Genomic DNA, 20,825 nt, shown 5'->3' with positions numbered 1-20,825 from the left:
AGCATCGTAATTTTGACATTCCCAAAGGATTTAATGGTGAATAAGATAATTTAGCATCTCGACGTTGCACAAACTTCTAAACCCGTCTTTTTCACGAAATCATTTCTCTCCGCACCGGGTTATTTCTCATTTTCTATCCTTAGCCCGTCGTATCTGGAGGATCTGTCTCTGTGACAAGCCAAGGCATAACTGCTGTGCCCATTGTTGGCACAAATGTAAACATTGTCCCTGGCACAATTGGTACACAGTTTATAGCAACAGGAGGATTAAAATCTGCAACACAAAATATCAGGCCGGCAGGTCCAGCATCAATTACGATGCTTCAGGTAACAACTTTTGAAGAGTCTGTTAATATTTTAGAGTTGAAGTAAAAGAGGTTAATTGTTCAATCAATTTGTAAGTTTGGGTGAATGGTGGGCTTTACCGAATTAATTTCTCAAAAGATCGCATACTTCACAATTTATACGAAAGAAACTCACAACGTAAAGTCATCTTAACTTGATTGAGCCTGAGTTGATGTCAAATGTGCGACAAAGAAAACAAGAACGTTTTATTCATCTTTGCAATTTTTTTCCCTCTTTCATTCCTAAAATGTCAAACTTCAACACGGTCTCCTGTTTCAGCAGACGGCTGGGTCGCAACAGCAGTCAGTCCAGGTGGGGCAACAACGATTGCAAGCTCAGTTTGCGGTAAGTTGGATTTGATGCTTATGAAACATCATGTTTCTCATCCCTGGTAAGAAGATCCATTCCTTTTTTACATTGGCTTCAATAAGGTAAACGACTTACAAAGACGAGAGAAAGATTTCACATCCCGAACTATGATTTTTTTATTATTGCTGGTGGAAGGGTTGAGCAGTTTGGGCTCATTGGTAATAGTCGGAGGATGAATAACCTTTTCTTAAATCTAGTCGTCCTCTATCATAGTAAAACTTGGATCACAAGCTATGAATACTAATTTTAGTTTCCATCGCTACTTCCTAAGTTAGAGATTTCAACGGTAATTATTTGTAATTCACACGGTAAAGAATGTTCTAATTCTAAGAATTTCCGTGTTTAACCATGTATATATCTTTGGCCATTTTGAGGATCTTTTCATCTTCTAGGCCAGGTTTCTCTCCACCTGTGCTAATAGACAAATGTGTTTATTCATAGGTTCCTGGTAACTTACTACCTCTTTCCCAAATGACTCGAGTTAGTGCCAATGCAGCTCAACAAAAGGGACAGCAGTTGCAGCCGGGTATGGCTTCGGTTATGGTCAATGGGAAACAAGTTATGGTTCCTGGGCAGACAGCAATGATACAGGGTCAACCAACCTTTATACCAAGCCAGACCTCAATTTTACAAGGGCAAACCGTCTTACCAAATGGACAGACAGCAATTATTCAAGGCGGCTCTTTCTTCTTGCAAGGTCAACCAGGACAATCTTTGGTCGCAGGACAGGGCCAGGGTCAAACTGTAATGATCCAACAAGGTCAGGGGGCACATCAAGGCACCATACTGTCAGGTATGATCTCAACTCTTAAACTCCGGTGGTGGTGGACACTTAGTAAATTATTGTAAGGCAAAGCTTTGTTTTAACGATGAAGATCCCATTATAATAGTTGTGATAACTACACATTTTGAATGGGGATACATAGAAAGTTTAAGAATAATTTGATCCATCTACCTAAAAGAAATTATGAGTTATATTGTGTACTATTTTTATACAGTGTGATATTTATCAAAAACCTTGCCGAATAATAGCATTTTCAAAAGAATAGAATTGGTTTTATTTTGTTAAAAAACAACAATATTATCTTTGTATACAACTTTTGGAGCGACTTAAAGGTAGTTGTCCCTCATTGTTCGCCCTTAGTCTTTTCTGTCCTTGCTCTAGTTCTTTTCATTTTCCTGAAGAAGTTCTTCTTTGTTTCTATGAGACAACAATTAATTTTTCCATCAACTAGGCCAACACCAGAATCAGGCTCAGGGTACCATGGTTCAAGGGTCTTCCCTTCAAGGACAAACGGTGTTGATTCAAGGTGGAGGGCCAGGAGGGCAGGGGCAGACGTTTATGCTACAAAACACAGGGCAACAAGGCCAAGTGTCCATCATCACTACCAGTCTTTCACAAAGTGCAACGACACAATCGATTCAAATCGTACAGCAGCAGCAACCACAGAACAAATTGAATACTGGCATTGCAGGTAAACATTCACCTATGTTATCGTATCCTTCTATATCTTTAAAACCCAGCATATTGTTTATAATTTTGTGCCTAAGAAAACGCGCCCTAAAAATTTGTAAAAAGCCTGAGACTTCAAAGCCTGAACGAACGAAGAGCTTTCAACGTTATACAAATGAAACTAGTTATACAGGCTATCACTTGGGATGAGAAAGATTGAGGCTAATAAAGGATATTTGTGTTATAAGTTTGAATTAGAGTTGATATAAGATGATATAGTGTTGATTTATGGAGTTAATGTAACCGGCTTCTATTCAAATGTCAATGTAACATTTACTAAAAAGATGAAAACAAATTATCTCGAAACTCTTTGCAAACCCAGGAAATTCGAGTTCTGTGTCGTCATCCTCTACTGCGCTCTCAGCTTTGACGTCCCAAGTCAACCTTATTCCGGTGCAGCAAAACACACAACAGCAACAGCAATATGGACAGCAAATGCTTCAGTTCTCACCGCAGGCTCCACAGCCAGCAAAGCCAGCAACGCGCCGGAGAAGCAGTGGCCAGCCTCCAGGTGCAGGCGGCAAAAGAAGGCCTAATTCTGCAACTAAGTAACTTGTATCTAGTCGAAATTACGTTGCCAGTTTATAGTGCAGATCTTACTTCCTCCTTAAAGGTCATTGTGAATACACGTTTCTAGGAACATACCATAGACATAGGAAATTAACTTCCAAGTTCTTGTTGGAGGGTCATTTAGGAATGCAAAGAAGACTGGCATTCCCTTCAAAAGCTATCCAATCTCTTGTCATCACCATTATTAGCTAATGCTACAACAGTTTTTTTCTCCATCTATTTGCTCCAAGCACATAGGAGAGTTTTTGGGCCCGAACAATAAGTGGCAAATAAACAAAACAGTCTATCTTAGTAGCTCCGCTCCTTTTAAACAATGAAAACTAAACTTTTGTTTGTTTGGAAGCAAAAAGGTCCGTTTTGGGCTTTCTCTCACCTGGATGGGCTGTACTTTGCCTCTGAATAAACTCAGGATCTTTAAAACCTTTCAAAAATCGCAAATATTGTTTGTTCAAAAGTCTTTTACAGGTTTTTTGTCTGAAAATTCTCATTTTAAAATTCTTTTTATAGATTTATAACTCAAAATGTTATTGCAACATTCAATACATTAGTGCATTATGACGAAAAATTTATGTGAATATTTATGGTATCAAGATTTGGAAAATCTTTAGAGGGTGTGTAACCAAATGTTTATCGCATGGAGCTTTTCGCAACGTTTTTACAGAGTAAGAATTTCTTGTAATTATATGAAAATGTATGATAATTGAAGTAGCAAAAAGTCTTAATAAAAATTTCACTGCAGAAATTAATTTCACTTTATGTTGTTGCCAACTAAATTGACTGTATGGAAAGGAGCTTCCCCCCTTGCGGCATGACAGTATGAGAATGAGCTTTGTTTCTTAATGTATATAAAACAAGAAACGTTTTCTAAAATGGAAAATAAAAAACAAAAAGGGAAGCAAAAGGAAGGAGTAAAAGCTCTCATTAAGTCGTTTGTATTTATTGGATGTGATTGGAATACCAAGCTTAATCGGTGGATGGGAATGGCATATCAAGATATTTATTTCCACGGATTGAAAAACCTATGGAGATGGACGACTATTCAAATTAATTGTTTACGGGAATCTATTCAAACTTAGTTATCGATTAAAACACTAAATCGCTGCTTTAGATATGATATTAACGAAATCAGCACCAACAGAGCCACTGTTAAAAAAGCATTTGTTACACGCGAAAGCATTCTCAGAGAGACAAAATTGTTGCAAGTTTGATACCAAATGTATCCCCATTCTATGTTCAGTATTTTATGGTTATTGATCAAAAACCCATAGCCAAGACTATTTTCACAAAATATGAGCTTCATATAAAAGATCAGCCGCGTGATTTTTTTAAGGAAGACGATGAGTACAATTTACAGTGAGGAAGCACTACCCCAAACAACATGCTTCTACGTTATATTCTTAGATATGTTTCCTATGAATTTCACGTATGAAAATCCTTTGACTCTAACACTTTCTATATATGCATTCATTTCCATTTCTGCTTCCTCTTTGGAAAAAGTTTCTTCCACCAAAATAAAATGACTAGCGATCAATGTTCGCTGTCAGTTTTTCTATGGTCTGCCTTAATTCTTGGCCACGAGACAAGGCTCTGTCAATGCACTGGCGAAAGATATCATCTTTGATTGCCAATCCTCCTGGAAAAATATAATAGTTGTAAACTTTGTTAATCTAATTGTAGAACATTATTAAGAACGTGAGAAATAATGATTCGGAATACAAAGAAGAACAATAATGAAATAATGGCCACATTATTGAATCCTAAATTTTTATTGGACTTTAAACGAAGAAAATGGATAAGTTTTAGTTTTTTTTGCAAATTGAAGGTTTTTATTAAAAAGGGGTGAACTTCACGGAAGATACTTGGTAAATGATGCGTGCCTTTGGTGTAAGATGCACTTTATGAGTTTTTAATGAAGATGCTGACAATCATGAGCACGGTTGCTTCAATAAAACAGTTTATCGAGGGATATTGATGATGCATTATTACAAACGGAAAGGTTAACAAATTTTAACATTGATTTATTCTTACTTAACAACATATTAAATGCTAAACATTTGATCAATTTAGCAAAACGTCATTAAAAAAGTTTGATTTTTTGCCCAGTGGTTAACAGTGCTGTCTAACGCCACCAGGGCAGCATGTAGTGGTTTGAGGCATCCAAGCATCTTGAGCATTCAAGCACCATGAAAAATGAATAAGAAATAGGTTTAAGGACCAAAAAAGCCTAGGTATACAAAGTCAGGGGTCGTGAGTTCGAGCCTCGCTCGGGTCGGTTATTTTCCTGCACTCTCTACTAATTATCTTTAAAAATCCTGTTGCCTGTAAAAGTGAAAGTGTTTGAATGCATGTTAATTTTATTCAAAATGAAGTGATATTTCAATATTTGATGGGCAAATAGCCTACATTGTTCAATAAATTTTAACTTGCCTGGTTTGTATACTGAGCATAAGCTATTGTCTTCTAAGGTTACTATGGTGATAACAGTATCAGCTATGCCTTCTTCCTCTTCAGTTGGATCAGCAACAACCTGTGAACTGAAAGTGTAAAAATAGACTTAGAATAAAAAAATAATTGATAAACAATATTTGAAGAAGACAAATTTTTGGTAGTGCAATTTCTTATCAACAAAATAAAATGCCTTTCAAGATCATTTTTCAAACTGCAGGCACACATCAGCTTTGGAATTTTTGGATGTACACTTACGTTCAAAAAGTATTGGGACACCCTTCGAAACTTCGAAGACATTTTATGCAACAAATTCGGAAAGACTTTTTTAAAATCTTTCTCATTAAAAAAGTACGGCAGTTATTTCCATGAAATTTTCACAAGACATTGTTGATATTTTGAAGCCTTTTATGTACGCCAAAAAATTAAAAATTCATCTACCATAAAATTTCTATAGGTCTCGAGACGAAAACATGGAAGCTCTGAAAACTCAAGAACTGAGTTAAGAGAAGCGCTTACAAAGTGCTTTCTACTATAATAAAGTAAATGGATTTTGCGATATTGCATCAATTCTCGGCTGCTCAATGAGTGCAGCTTTTCTGGTGTGTAAAAAGTTTTTCCGTACAAGAACAGAAAAAAATTTACCAAGGGTTTGCAGACCAAAGAAGTTTACGACGCCGAGGGACGACAGTTCTTTACTGAGGGAACTGCGAAGTAATAGGTTTGAATCCTTACCAGACATCGTGTTGTCATGTAAAAAGAAGCTAAATAATGGAACATAAGCAAAAACATGGCTATAAAGTTATGAAAAATACAAATTTTCCAGCGTTATAAGAAAAACAAATGCTCTCTCAAAGTTAAAATTAATCATCGACGATGAGTTCAATGGCTTCTCCTTGAATGTTACGCAATTTTAAAAGATGCTTGAATAAATGCAATAATTTAATAAATTTGTAGCATATTCGTCGATGAAGATAACTTTTTTTGAAGCTTAAAAGTTTGATTTTATAATTTCTTTTATAATTTTTTTTGTTATGCAAACGTGAAATTAAAAAGTTGTATTTGTTTGGACAGCTCTAAAATTTTTGGAAGGTCATGTGACTTTGCCATTGTTAGGCCATTCAGCCCTTCTGCATATTTTGCTGTTATAATCAGGAAAATCGAAAGAATCCTGTGTTTTCTTGGTTATTCTTCATAAGTTGAAGCATTTTGTTAACTTTTTATTCCATTTTGGGGAAACTTGGGCCTAGATTATTTGTAGAAAGACTGCCTAAATCTGAAAAAGTTTCCGTTGCAAAACCGAATCCAACGGAACGCCATAATTCGTTTATCGAATTCGTCCCAATACTTTTTGAACGTAAGTGTAGAAGCGTTACATGGCTAAAAACCTAAAAATATACCACAGTCAACGTATTAAATAGAAATCAGAAATGATTAGATGATATGTTTTAAGCCTACTCACTTTTGAAACACAGCAAATGTACTAGCGATGGGATTACTGGCAATGTCTAAGGAAGATTTTTTATCAGTTGATACAACAGTTTCCCCTGTTTCTTCACTGTATGAAGCGGAAGGTAAACTGCCTGAAAAAAATAAATAGACCTTATTAAAATACTGATTATTCATAAAGAAGGGTTTTATCTTCTATTGGTTTATTATGCATATAAATGGATACACTCAAAGACAGGAAGTCTGTATTTTTATTTTGTATTGTGTAATAGAGTTATCAATTACACTAGTGACAAATATTAAGTATGAGTAATCAGACCAAGAGGGGTTATTAACCAATTCAAAGCATTTGCTTTATGATAGAAATGATAAAGCTATAGTACTCACAATTATGCATTGCAGCAAGCAAAGCAAAGAGTGCAGCATCTTGAATATTACCATCATAATTCAAGCAGATGACATCTGCATACAAACACCATACAGCCTATAAAATTGTGAAAATTCATGATATATCATTCCATGTTTCAACTGTATTGCATTTTTATCATGTGTCCTTCTCGCCATGGAAATAAGGCTTGTGTGATTATATTATTCTAAGAGTCACATGGCCTTTGTATTTCAGTTCAGTTCAGTCTGAATCATTAAATTCAACTGCAAACAAAAACATTACTTAATATACCTAATACTTACATAAAAACAATTTTGATTAACTTCAATTTATTTTTCTACAGCAAAGATACTAATTAGCTGAATAATGCAAAACAGGCATTGTTTGTAAGGGGAATGTATACATACTTGTCAGCACATGATATCCTAAATACTGGATAATTATTTTTACTAATGGTTTTTTTCAGTTCCCATTCCAATAGCTACTTAGCTGTCACCCCTTTTGGCTTTTTTCAAGCAACCAAATTATTTCATATTTTAATGAATTGCAGAAAAAACTTTCAAATATGTAGCTTGTGAGAACAGGAGCTTACCTTCCCTTGAGCAATGCATAGACTTTCTGGTTTTAAAAAAGAAGAGCTGCAAAAAGAGAAATCCAACAAATCATTCAGTTGAAATACATTAGAACTTTCTTTGAGAATTACAAGAGTTATAAGAATATCATGGCTCTTCGATTTTTCAATATTTACTTACCTATTAGCGGTATCAATGAGGAACTGGGTCAAAACTTGGGCTTGTTCACTGGGTGGACCTGGTCGAAATTTTGCTGAGCACAATGGAGGGAGTTCTACACTGGACACTGGAAAGATGAATTTCGAGAACAAACAGCATTACATAAAGTTAACACAAGAATAGTTGAACAGATTTTGAAAGAAAACAAGGGAATTAAAAGAAAAAAGTATTAGCAGCAAACATTTCATGACCTTCTTAATAGGAAACCTTTGGTCTTTGCGCTGTGATAGAATACTGAACTCTGCCTATTGGTGGAAAATTTTATACGGCAAAATTGCCTCCTAGAATATAACTGAACAAAGATTATTAAATTCTATATCATTTCAGTAACATTTCTAGTATATAGTTGAATGGCTTACCAATGAAACCACCATTAGGGGCATCAAGAGATGGCTGTGCAATTTCCTAGTCATAAAAAATAATCAATAGTCATGTATAAATTAAATAACATGAGTTAACTTGCAGAGGAAAACAACACTTGCTTAATATAAATTGTACAGTTACCATTAGATGTATTAGAGCTTAGCCAAAAATACAAATCAATTGCTTTTGAAAGGCCAAATGAGAATTTTTCTCAAATGAGATTTTTATAATTTGCCATGCCCCAATCATGTTTCAAGTTTCCATTGAGGTTTATCACAGATTTAAAATCTCTCAATGATCAGTTATTGTAGAATATTTTTACTGATTTAAAAACCAAACTCTGCTGCATGTTTGAACGTGCCTGCTATATTGTTTAGTAAAATGCCAGTTCAAGACTGTTGAGGGAGCATTATATGAAGATATATTCAAAACTTATTCGTAATTGCAATTATGAATATCAAGAAAATTTATTGGCCTTCTTGTAGATATAACTACTTTTCCATGCATTAAGATTATTCCAGAATTCAGAAATAGCGAAATGGTAAACTCACTGCTTTAATTCCACAAAGAACTGTAGTGTTTCCAAGTTTGACCAAAGCAGAGCCTTCTGCAGTTGAAATAGAATCTAAAATATCAAAAGACAGATTTGAGGACAGACAGTCAAATCAGATACATATTAATACAGCACATATTTCAACAGCACATATTTCCTTTTGAATTTTTCTTTAACATGTGATTGATTTCAAAATTCAATTATGCATTAGTCACAAGGCTGTAAGAGTCACCATTCAAAGACATATCATTAATTTAGAATAAAAAAAGCTTCCAAGTTTTATTTGATATGTTCAACACTGTCAAACTGATTATAAGCTTTCGTCTTTTCCAATGGAATTTACAGTGTAATAAAACACCAAGGGATTCCATTGGACAGCAGTAGATTGTGAGGGTTTTTGTTTAGACATATTGTACTTACCAATATTAAGAAGTGTCTTCTTGAATTCTTCCAATCCTCTCCCATCTGGCCTTACATATTCACCCTAGTAATGGCAATGAAGATATATTTTAAATCAATTTTATAAACATAGCAAAATTTGAAGAATTTAAGCAGTATCTTCATTATCAAAGACTCTGTGTGGTATTTTTTTTTGAATTAAACATAGTTTGAAAAAAGTTTTCAGGTTTTTTCTACATTGCATCTGCTTAATAACTTGGGTACGTTATTTCAAAATTCTCAACAAAAACAAGAAATGAAATTGTTTTCTCACGCATACCACAGAATAGTCTGTCATGCAATGAGATTTTTAGAAATTTGGTTACCTTACAAGTTGATAAATTTAAACTACCATTAATCTTTGCATGTTAGGAAAGTGATAAAATAGGAAAACAGAATTTGCTTACCAGAAACTGCTGATAAAACTCAACTGGCTTGGCAATCCTAAACAACATAACAAGTTGTGTTTTTTAGAGACCAGTTGAATTAAGGTAGATTGGTCAACTTTAAGCACCTGCCGGTCTATTGTTTGTATTAGCAAAATGCTTAAAACATCCTAGCAAATAGTGCCAACATAAAACTGTCCAGTTCTATACATAAAATCGTCTATCAACCATAAAAATATATAAACAGCTAAGATCAGTCACTTAGGTATGCCATAAGGTAATGTTCTATTCACAATTGCTGTGAATGCAAATTAGATTCCAGTCAGGGTCAGTGAAATTATGCATTAAAACAAGCAGATGGTTCACTTTGTATATGCAATATTTGCTTGGTTAGGCTTCTCTATAAAGGCAAGGACAAAGACATCTTTTGAACACTGAAAACATACTGAAATTAACCTGTTTGCCTGACAAAGTACTACGTTACTTATTTCAAATTTTTACTTCTTTTCATTGACTTGCATACAGATTTGCAAAGGATGGCAGTTTCCAACAAGGGCCCCTGTGTATAAAGTGTCCAGATGTGTAAGAGTACTGATATAGCTGACGATGCTTACGATGAACAAAGATGCAGCCTAAGATAATAATCTGATGTCTTTTCCTTGCGAGTGAATAGCTCAAATACCCCTACTGGAAAATTTTTCAGTTTTCCTTGCAAGGTTCTGCAAATGTTTTCAGCAGTGTATGTATCATCGTGCAAGAGCCTATGCCAATCCTTCCATGTGATAAGCCAAATAATTGGACCTTATTTAAAAAGGTCCAAAAAGACAACATTCTTACATACAACGGCCATAGCCAAAATTATGAAAGAAAAGAGACAATGGAAGCATTGAAAGATATCAACCTCACTAATAAGGAATCAACTGGATTAGTCGAAACCTGAAGTGAAATATGTTAAATTTTCTTTTGCATACTTAAAATCAGCCGCCATCACCATTGCAGTTCCACGTGAAATCTGAAATGAGACTAATAATTGAAACGAGATTTGTATCATTGTCCTCGTTTTAAAGTCAAAGTTAATTCATCGTTCCTTGGAAGTGAGACGAGAGGAAGCAAAAAATGGAGTTAACCTTGCTGCTTCTCCTGCAGTTATTGTCAATCTTTGCTGCTGCTGTACTAATACTGGTGAGATGCTTAATGTTATTCGATTTCATGTTTAAGCATCTTGGTGATTTGGATTGAGTTTTGGCTCAAAATTTATGGACATTGATTAACTTCTTTGGAAAACAATGACACGTCTCACTGTTATTATTATTACTACAGCAACACTCATTTAAGTTGAAATCAGTTTGAGAGCTCTTAATTCTCTCTCATATTGAAAACCCATTATCAACCCCCCTTTAAATCATCTTTTCTTTTAGTTTTTATACTAATTCTCTGCAGAGCATGAATTTGATTGCCTAAACTACTCAACTCCCTAACTGGCTCAATTTGTAGCCATTTTCTTGAAAATTAGATCATGTTAGACATCAGAAACTTTTTCCTTAAGATAATTCAAATGAGTCACTTTCATTAATGTATGGGAAATAGGATGATCACAGTAGGGGGTCAGTCTAGAGTGCCAATTTCAAGTTGCCTTTTGTACAGCTAGTGTGCCAAAATTCAGTAAACAATTTACAACATCCTAAGTGATCTTGAAAGTAGAATTTTCAAAGTAGCAAAAAGGTAATTGATAACAATGTAATCAATTGCACAGTCTGCATGTAGTGTCAGATATGTGCATGATATCTGTTTAACAGTGCATGCTTAAAGTCAAATTGCATTATAGTAGATCAAGTCTGTGATAGGCTTGGGTTAGCAGTGGCGGGAAAGGAGGCAAGAGAATAGGCTCAAAGGCTGTTATTACAGATAGAGCATAAAATTGCATTGTTTTAGATTTCTGAGCATATTTTTGCAATATATGAAAAATATATACCATACAATGACTTATTTTTATGATGTTTATGGCAAAGACCAAGATGCAACTTTTTGTTAGGGAGGGCCAGCCCTGATAAATAAGTTTAATAACAGTCATATTTTACAAATAAAAGTATTTTACTTATGCAGCTTAAATCTTTTTTGGGAGGGGACAAGGTCCCTCAACCCCATGGCATCTCAATCCTTAGTTAATGATATATAGCTAAGTAATTTATAAGTACATAATTATTGTATTGGTTTATGGTATGCAGCTCATATATGTTTATTTAGTAAATAAAGGTACTGTATAGTATTAAATAGTATTAAAATGTTTTCAAAGGCATAAAATAGAAAGAAAAGTATATGTACAGTAAAATTTTAGGACAAAAACGATCCCTTGCAGATAATAGTTTAGTAAAGAGGCAAGAAAAAATCATTTTTTGAAGTTGTGCCCTGTCATTTTTCATTTTAGGTCAATAGTTTTGTATTAAAATATGCACCTGCATAAACAAACAAATAAAATTCCACACTGTTAGCTTCTTTTCCTGGCAACTAAAGGTTATACATTGCTTCAATCCTTTTAGGTTTTCATCATCTTTAAATTAGGAAGTAGTTTTTTCTGTTGTTGATAAACTTTTTTCTTGGATGGGAGTTGCAATCAATAATCTTAAGGTAACAGGTAACATTCAAGAAATACATGAAAACCATCAGGTAGTCTAAAAAGGTTTTTTGTAAAAACATAAACATTTTGAAACAATTGTTAAAACAAATGAATATTTTTAAAAATTGACAGAATGGTTTCACAGAGTGATAAAGCACCAATAATCTTTTAACTTTTATTGCAGGGTTTGATATTTATCAAGATCACAACAAATGATGTCACCCCTGTTATTGGGCGATATGATTGTGAGAAGATTTTCAAAGATCCAGCAACTGGGGAGAAACAGAAATTTCCATTTTTAGATGATAAATCATCTATATTATTATCAGTTGTTGTTCCTTCTTATAATGAAGAATCCAGATGTAAGTGTTATTTGGTATTCAAATTTGTCAATCTTGTATTGTATGTTTGCTATATTGGTCATTTTCTCAGGTCTATGAACCGAGCTAAAAGTCAGAGAGCAGGAAGTCAAAATCGTTGTTCCTCAAAATTTTTGAAATATTATAGAGTAAGCACATCAATAGGAAATTAAATTAAAATAAGGGAAATAGAATCTTTGGAAAATGAACAATAGAATGACAAGAGTATTTTCAAACCCTTTCCATTTACAGATCAATTTGCTATTCATTGATAGGGCAAATTTGTAAGGCAAAATATTTTGTTATAGGCAACAGCCTGCTTGAATTGTGGTAGGAATATACAACTCTAAATGATTGTAAGTTTTCTTTTATCTGCTCTGAGAGTTTTCTTTTAGCTGCTCTGAGAGCTGTGATAGATGCTAACCTATGTTTTTATTCAGTTTCTTGATTTCCATTAGCAGTCTCTTTCTGCAGGCCTTTATTTTGAATGTTTGTTTTTGTTTAGTACCAGTGATGTTAACTGAAACATGTGACTATTTGGAAAAGAGGGAGGTATGAAGCATTGCCTTAATTCTTCTTTGTTTTCTCATTATAAGAACCACTTTGTTTGCTGTAGGGAAAATTCATTGAGCCTGCATGATCATTTTAATGTATGAAGAATTAATACATTATTAGTTTCTCTCATTAGACTCTCTGGCAGTTTTTTGCTCCATCTGGTAATTGAATCATTGCATGTAGAAGATCTTAATTTAAGTGGTACAAATCAAATGGCTTACAACCTTCATGTCATGCTTTAATTTAATTTTAGATAGAAGTGATTTTGATTTAATTTGATTTTGTATTTTAACAGAAAAATGATCCTGCATTTACATATGAGATTATTGTTGTGGATGATGGGAGTAAGGACAAAACTACAGAGGTATTGTTTGAAATCAGTATAATATTGTCAATATTTTGCTAAAAAGAGCAACTGCTACATGACAAAAGGTCTTGATGCAAAGCTAACCTTCTAAACCTAGCAAAAAAATTGTTTCTTTGTAGACAAAACGCACAGATTACTCTGGAAATTGTAAATGCCCCTCCCTAGATATGTTTTTTCAAAACATTTTTATTGATATGCAGGTCTTGGCTTCTTTCTTTTACTACTTATTCTTCTGTACAAGTTTCAGCCACCTGTGAGGTATTGCTCCCATTTGCTGTGAAATTCTCCTTAAGTAACCCCTATTCACCTGCCACTTCTTGATTGGTTTCTGCTTCTAGGAAATCATGAAAGTATTGCAATGGCTTGACCTGATTTACACTTATAATGAACTTGCTTTACTCATATAAACACATGTAAATGTTTACACATGCTCAGTTTTGCCTGTCAAAAACATTTGCTTATGAGCATATTGTCAAGTTTTGTTTTAATCTTTAATTGATACTTATTGTTTTCCCAATCATGCTGGCAGTAAAAACGCATTCAGTCATTACCCTCTTTATCAACTGTAACAAAAAAATAATTATGAGAGCTCACAGAAGGTGCTAGTTTTCAGACCTTTCAAATGTCTTATTTAAAACTAGTGCAGGAAATTATTTGAAACTAATAAACTAATAGACATTTTTCCAAAACCATACGCTGTTCGCTCGTCAAGGAGCTCTGAATTTCATGTGTATATTAGATCCATTGCTACTTGGTTTTTTGTTATGGATCTCACCAAATATGCCCTATGGCTTCTGGTTCCTCTTGTAAACTTCAAAAGCAGAAAGGGTCAGAACATCCAGCTGTCGAAGATGCCCTTGAAGCAGGCAAGTTCGCCACAAAAATATCACAGGCAGATTTTATAACAGACAAGCATACATTCTCTATCTATTCATGCAGAAGTAAACTCTGTTGACCATAGAAATTGCTATTAAATCTGTTTATTCTTCAAGTTCACATTCAGTTTTTGTCAAATTGCGCGCCCATAGAGCAACAAAACAAACTGCGGATGAAGCATTATTTATAGTTCATGTGACAACACTAGCTCACTAGCTTCAAGTGATTCATAACTTATTTCGCCATTCCTCTTGTTTTCATACATCTCATCTATGTTGCCCTGCTTCAATGTTGCTTTGAAAGGCAAATTTTAAGGCCTAGTTAGGCCCTCCATTGCAGGTTTAAAACTAAGAAATAGAAATGGATTGTTACATTTAGTATTATCTTACTCAAATGAATGCTAACTTTACTACGAAACTTGAAAACAGCAATGCACGAAACTTTAAAGTAGTATAAAATGACCAAGGGTTCAGAACAGGGAACAACTACGCCAGTTAGAAGTAGAACATATTTGGCCTCTTACTTTGGATTTTATATAGGCAGTATGTTAATTATAAGGCTATGAAGATATGTTCATAAATTGCGAGCTTTCTGGTCGTTTAGTGAATAACCAATTCTGGAGGTCTGGGAACGAGTAACCTTTTTTATTGAGAATGTTGCTATTAGTTACCGTCAGTATCTCATTCTTTTGCTGTAATTAGTATCTCATTCTCATTCAGTAGCTATAATTGATAAGGACTTAATGTGACAATTTAAACTTCAGTTGTATATTATTCAATCATTTGATTCAATAATTCAATCAATATTGAATGTGTTTTAAATGCCAGTATGAAAATACCCTTAAATACCCAGAAACATCCTGCATTTTAAAGAATAATTGCCTTAATGATCATAAAACTCATTATACCTGTGTTGCTGTAATGTTTTTTATAACAAAATTCTCGATCTTCCCTCTTAACCTGCCAATCTTTCTCCTTCCCAAACCTTCATAAGTCCTGTGCAAACATTTCCACATCTTCTCTTTTTGGTGTAAACATTTAGCCTATGAAACTGTCATGCATTTGCCTAAGAATGATTTCGCTTTTGGTTGGATTTCGCTTCAAATATGTATTGTTTGTTTTGAGGCCCCCTTTTGCTATCGAAATATTTTTCTCACCAGAACCTTTAAAAATGTTGAAGCTATAGAATTTTAGTCTAATGATACACCTTATCTCTTTACCAAGTTTAATTAAATATCTCAGATATGTTATTGCGTTTTTCGCTTGATACTTATCTTTCTTTAGGTTGCATTAAATTTCGCACGAGAGAGAAAGTCTTCTAACATTAGAGTCTTAACTTTTAAAAAAAACAGAGGAAAGGGAGGTGCTGTGAGAATGGTGAGACATTATACCTAAATTGTGAATACTTAAATTGGAAGTGTACCCTGCATTCACGTTTCTTCTGAAAAATCTGTATCACTTGCTGAATTGAAAGATAATTTTCTGTCCATTATAAGGACAATTAGATATTTCATGCTTGAAAACATTGATTCGAAAGCTTATCATAGAATGCTTCAATTTTTGGTGAAATCTTTCGTTGAAACAACTGAAAGCGCTAAAAACTATGTTGAAGAGTAATATTACCTCGTCTCTTTTTGTCTTGTCTTGTAGTAGCTTATTGTCTTTAAACATTCCTTACATGTACTTGAGAGATTTTCCCTTCTCAATGACCCAATCAATTTTGCAGATTTTAAGTTCTTTATTCTGTGTTTGAAAGTTGCAACTAAATCCAATTTTACTGCCTTCTACTTAAAGGGCGTGCTAAGCTCACGAGGTGAAAAGATATTGATGGTTGATGCTGATGGGGCTACAAAGTTTGAAGATTTGGACAGCGTTGAAAAGGCATTAGACGACTTAAAAGGGGGAAGGAATGGCATGGCAGTGTCTGTAGGGTCCAGGGCTCATTTGCAGGATGATGCTGTTGCCCAGGTATAATTTTCAAGATTTTGAATGTGTGGGCAACCAGTATTCATAAATAATCGCAATATGCTATGTATGTGTGAATGAAGAAAAGGCCACTGTAGCAGGCTGCTTGACGGGCTCCAAGGAGTTCTTGCGGCGAAAAGTCGATAAAAATGTAGCAAATATGAAACACCGCAATACGCCGAGAATAAACAACAATAAAAACACGTAAATCAGTAAAGACTAATATTTCGCCCCGGCATACGGGGCTTCATCAGAGCAAAAGGTAACGGCTAACGGCTATTGCTATGTAACTGGATTTGTTAAACCCTCTGTAATGTTCAACCATAAATATGTTCAAAAAACTGAAACTTTTTACAAAAGCAGCAATGCCTTCTTATCGCTTATCCTTAGCATCCATGTGTTAGATATGGTTTTAGGATAGCTAGGTATTTAGTTTAGATTAGTATTTAGACAATATCTAGATAGCTAGATATTGTCATCAATTTGTTTTGATTAAATTGTCAGTTGCAAACCTCCGGTCACATATTTAGTGTTTCGATATTCTACTTTGTTCACTTAGCGGCTTGAATTCTAAAAGACTGTCTTACAACTCTGCGAAAATTTGATAATGATTTGTTCTTTTATTAGTTGCAAATTCATAGAGATAAAAAACTTAAAGCAAAATATGTTGTTAATTGTTTTGTGCTTTTATTCTATCTTAGCGAAACTGGTTACGAAATATTCTTATGTACGGCTTTCATTTCCTTGTGTTCTTTTTGTGCGTCAAAGGGATCAAGGATACACAGGTTTGTGAAGCTTGCGTATTTCGTTTCTTTGTATCGAGTGGGATCCAGTGTCATTAACGAAGAAGATACCTTCGTCTCTGGATAACCAAGTTGTTGAAATTAAAGAAAGAAAGGTACCGAGAGAAGGAAGTGACTGCAAATGTTGTTGATAAAATTATTTTACAATTATTTGCTTCTAAAGCTGGCAAGTTGAGAAAGCAGTTTCTTGTTTCATTCTATAAGATGAAATCGGTTTCAACAGTGATAATTTTGAAAGTATGATGTATAGCAAAGACACACGATAAAACCTTAGAGGGATTGCTGCATGCAGGAAGTAACAGTGTACTTTTTCTTCAAAGAAGTTCCTTAAAGAAAGTTATTAGAGTAAGAAGTTTGAAGCCTCCAGAGAGAAGAAATTTAAAATTACCATATTGAAAATTGCCATATTTAAAATTACTTGAAAACTCGTGTCTCATAAATACAACGTTCTATTTTGTAGTGTGGTTTTAAGTTGTTCACAAGAAAAGCAGCATTGCGGCTATTTTCGTGTCTGCATGTAGAGAGGTGGTAAGTTGTCTTTTAATTTTTACCTCAAATACTTTTGTATTTGTGCTATATCTTTTTAGCCCCAATACGGGAGGACTTGACTTCACTAACAAGGGCTGTCTCTCAATTAACATGAACAAATATTGCTTAGACAGGGAAAAAAAATTCAAAATATATTCAGTTTCAGAACATCATCAGATATCTCAGACACATTATGAATTTTGTTGGCACCGAAAAGTTCAACTTCAAATATAACTGTATGTCTATTGTGCTTTTCCAAATAAAAACTATCGTCCTTCAGATGTGTTTGTTTTGTTGTTATTGTGTTTTGGCTTCTTAAAATTTTATCCAGCATCCTTGGAACTTTTGGCTACCCTTCCGAAATAACCAGTTATCGATTGTCTCTGCATTAAACAATTGCGGTGTGCATATAAAAATCGATAGATTCAAACAGAATGATCTTGTTGCTGCATATCAATCGTATTTCTAAGTATATTTCCAGCCGTCCAACTCATTCACTCGTTCTCCACAGCTTGCCGATCTATTTTTAGATCTTAACCTCGTTTAGACAATTTCCGATTTTCTTATTGCAACAGGCTATTCGTATATCTAAAGTGAAATTTGTGTATTTATACATCCTTCCTTTTCCCGGTAGAATCAGGACTTGATAGTTGTTACATGCTACAAACCTTGCCAGAAATTTTGCAACAGCAAACAAAATTTTCTCAGTTAAAAAAGTTGTTTTCTCTACCCGCCTTAAAAGAGTTGCTGAATTTCTTCATTATTTGGTTCCGGTGATACTCTAGCTAGCGTTGAACGCAGAAATTTTTAATCAAAGAATCAGCATGTAAGGAGAAAGGGGAAAATTCGGCAGCCTATTGACTTGGGAGGTAGTCAAGTCCTGTTGTTGACAACTTCTGGACGTGTTTTTTGTGGGTATCTTTTATATGGATAGTAGTTAGAATGCCTCTGCCCACTTCTTTGTTTCCTTGGCAGCAAAGTATATGTCGCCTGTATAATCCTAGTATGCTGAAAAACTGAAATTTGTTTTAACAGCTGCAAAGTCTTGTGGCTGCCTAAGGAAGTTTCCTTTTGAGCACTTGATAATTTTGGTCTTGTCGTTTTCTTGGTTTGTTTTAGGCTTTGAAATGTTTGCAAGTACATGTATTTCTCTGCTTAATTAAGTTGAACGCCAATCAAGAATGGTCAGGGTGTTTATGTTCTACAAAATGAATGGGTTTGTCACCAATTTTTGGCCCCTTCTAGAGACTTAATGCTGAATGCAGATTATTGTTTCATTTGATCGAATGAATTAAAGACTGTATCCAATTTTTGGTGAAGTGGTAATTTAACCTCTAGAGTGGGTACATGCCTGGCTCATTTTCTTTTTGTCTTCCCAAAGACGGAATCATAGAACCCCATTAGGTCTCTTTGGTTTGCATGTTGCTAGTGTTGCCACTCGAGAGCACCCCCGTATAATTCTCCTAGAGTTCTGTTAAGAGAAAGGGTAGTTGAAACAGATCTTATTCTGATCATGCATAACTTGGTCCTTCACCTCAGGATAGCATCCCGAAAATTCCCCATCTAGAAACGCTCCTTTCCAGAAGGAATTTTCGTCAATAATTCAATAGCTCTACATTGAATGGATAGCCTCCCTGCCCTCTCAGCTACTGGAAGTCTGAAGAAGATAAAAAATTCAGCAGAGCCAGGAAATTGACCTTAGGCAGTTCCCTTACCCAGGGCAATTGGGTTTGTAACCTCAATGTCTTGGTGTACCAATGCCACATCATTGGACCTGAAAGCTGCGAACATTGTTGCAGATTTGATTTATCCTCTCTGAGTTTGCTCGCTGTATCGAGCATTCACGTACATCAGTAAGATATCGCAGCTTTTTCATTCCATGTTCTTTGCTGTGTCATTGTACTTTTGCCTTCTCCTTTACTCAGTACGTTCACCAATCTTTGTGATTTTGTAGGGCATTTGATGTCGAATTGTTATATATTGCTCAGTGCCTTGGTATTCCAATAGCTGAAGTTGCAGTAAATTGGCAAGAGATCGATGGTATGTTACTTTTGTTTCACATTGCGTTCTTCAAGGTCAGCTTGACATATGAAGTGCTTTGAAGCACTATGCACGTAATTTTGCGAAAGAAATTAATGTATTTATCGCTTGAAACGGACATTGTTTAATAAAGTGAACATAAGACGACAAATATATAGACTCGATCTCTCTTTTTCGAACAAGGGTGTGATGCAGTTATTTTAGTTTCATTACATTCGAAAAGCTACTTTTTATTAACTTGTAAATGGCATAAGAAGCTCTGCGGAGTGTCAGACGAAAAAGCTTTTAGCCAATATGTTACAAAATGTTTGCTTTTTCAAGCCATTTTCAAATTCTGTACCGCCAAAAAACTGTTAACTTGTAAATCTTAGTTACTTCATCATTTTTACAACGTTTTTGTAGGATCTAAGATGATACCGATATTTAGCTGGTTACAAATGGGTAAAGATTTGCTGTTGATTCGACTTCGTTACGTCATCAGTGCATGGAAGATTGCGGAAGGCCCAGCAACGGTCATTGACTTGAAATAGAGGAATTGGCGCATTGATTAGCTAGGATATTTCTTGATTTCTAATTGTATTTTAAATGAACAGTCAATTAAATTGTGTTTATGAAGCTTCAGGAATACGCTGCGTCTTAAACCTTTTAGATATTTTTAGGACAGGTGAAAGGTTCTGGAAATCGCTTGATGATCAACTGTGTTTGTGAAACATTTTCAAAATAACGACAGAAGTTTGACAACCATGACACTGCATCAGCTTTATGTAACCTTTTAGAGTCCTAAAGGACCACTTTTACGACTAATGTTTTTTCTATTAGTATTCTGTATGATTTTAAGCATGAAATTAGGCTGCTTAAAATTGCGTCAAACTTAAAGGCCCTTTCGCAACCGGCAAGCTTAGCGGCTGCTGTCTGGAGAAATTGATCGTGTTTTGTATTTTAATGCAGTACGACTGGATTTGAAAATACAGCCCTAAAACATACCCGTTGCGCTGAGTATTGAAGTTTATTCTTGAAGGCTTTCCCTCTTTTTGATGACTTTCATGTTGCTATTACAATGCTAAAAATGTATTCGCCAATTGTAATTTTTATGAAAACAGAGAAAATGCA

At 34.6% G+C, this 20,825-nt stretch overlaps 3 protein-coding genes across 5 annotated transcripts in view; 2 read left to right on the top strand and 1 right to left on the bottom strand.

Annotated features, from left to right (window-relative positions):
- Positions 1-7,937, top strand: part of LOC135686841 (uncharacterized) — a 17,841-nt gene extending 9,904 nt beyond the window's left edge. For 2 of the 3 annotated variants that reach the window (XM_065203201.2, XM_065203199.2), the window contains 5 exons: positions 144-326; positions 624-689; positions 1,155-1,506; positions 1,949-2,188; positions 2,549-7,937. In XM_065203201.2, the coding sequence (XP_065059273.2) occupies positions 144-326; positions 624-689; positions 1,155-1,506; positions 1,949-2,188; positions 2,549-2,778 (1,071 nt within the window). In that variant the 3' untranslated portion in view covers positions 2,779-7,937. The remainder of the gene's footprint in view (positions 1-143; positions 327-623; positions 690-1,154; positions 1,507-1,948; positions 2,189-2,548) is intronic. The other variant, XM_065203200.2, reaches the window with a different exon arrangement.
- On the bottom strand, positions 4,098-10,676 carry LOC135686845 (exosome complex component RRP43). The gene is made up of 11 exons (XM_065203205.2): positions 10,581-10,676; positions 9,631-9,667; positions 9,206-9,269; positions 8,784-8,857; positions 8,229-8,274; positions 7,831-7,936; positions 7,671-7,716; positions 7,078-7,174; positions 6,704-6,824; positions 5,224-5,330; positions 4,098-4,429 (listed from the first exon to the last, which is right to left on the bottom strand). Exons 1-11 carry the CDS (start codon positions 10,658-10,660, stop codon positions 4,317-4,319), a joined length of 891 nt encoding a protein of 296 aa, XP_065059277.1. The 5' UTR covers positions 10,661-10,676; the 3' UTR covers positions 4,098-4,316.
- On the top strand, positions 10,662-20,825 carry LOC135686843 (dolichyl-phosphate beta-glucosyltransferase). The gene is made up of 10 exons (XM_065203204.2): positions 10,662-10,791; positions 12,408-12,585; positions 13,088-13,134; positions 13,433-13,501; positions 15,664-15,756; positions 16,174-16,347; positions 17,046-17,129; positions 17,608-17,675; positions 19,630-19,715; positions 20,118-20,825. Exons 1-10 carry the CDS (start codon positions 10,726-10,728, stop codon positions 20,243-20,245), a joined length of 993 nt encoding a protein of 330 aa, XP_065059276.1. The 5' UTR covers positions 10,662-10,725; the 3' UTR covers positions 20,246-20,825.

Source organism: Rhopilema esculentum, chromosome 6 (assembly GCF_057945365.1).
Source record: "Rhopilema esculentum isolate cy_ngs chromosome 6, ASM5794536v1, whole genome shotgun sequence".
NCBI classification, from domain to species: Eukaryota; Metazoa; Cnidaria; class Scyphozoa; order Rhizostomeae; family Rhizostomatidae; genus Rhopilema; species Rhopilema esculentum.
Note: the sequence above shows the minus strand (reverse complement) of the source record. Positions and strands in the feature narration are given on the sequence as shown.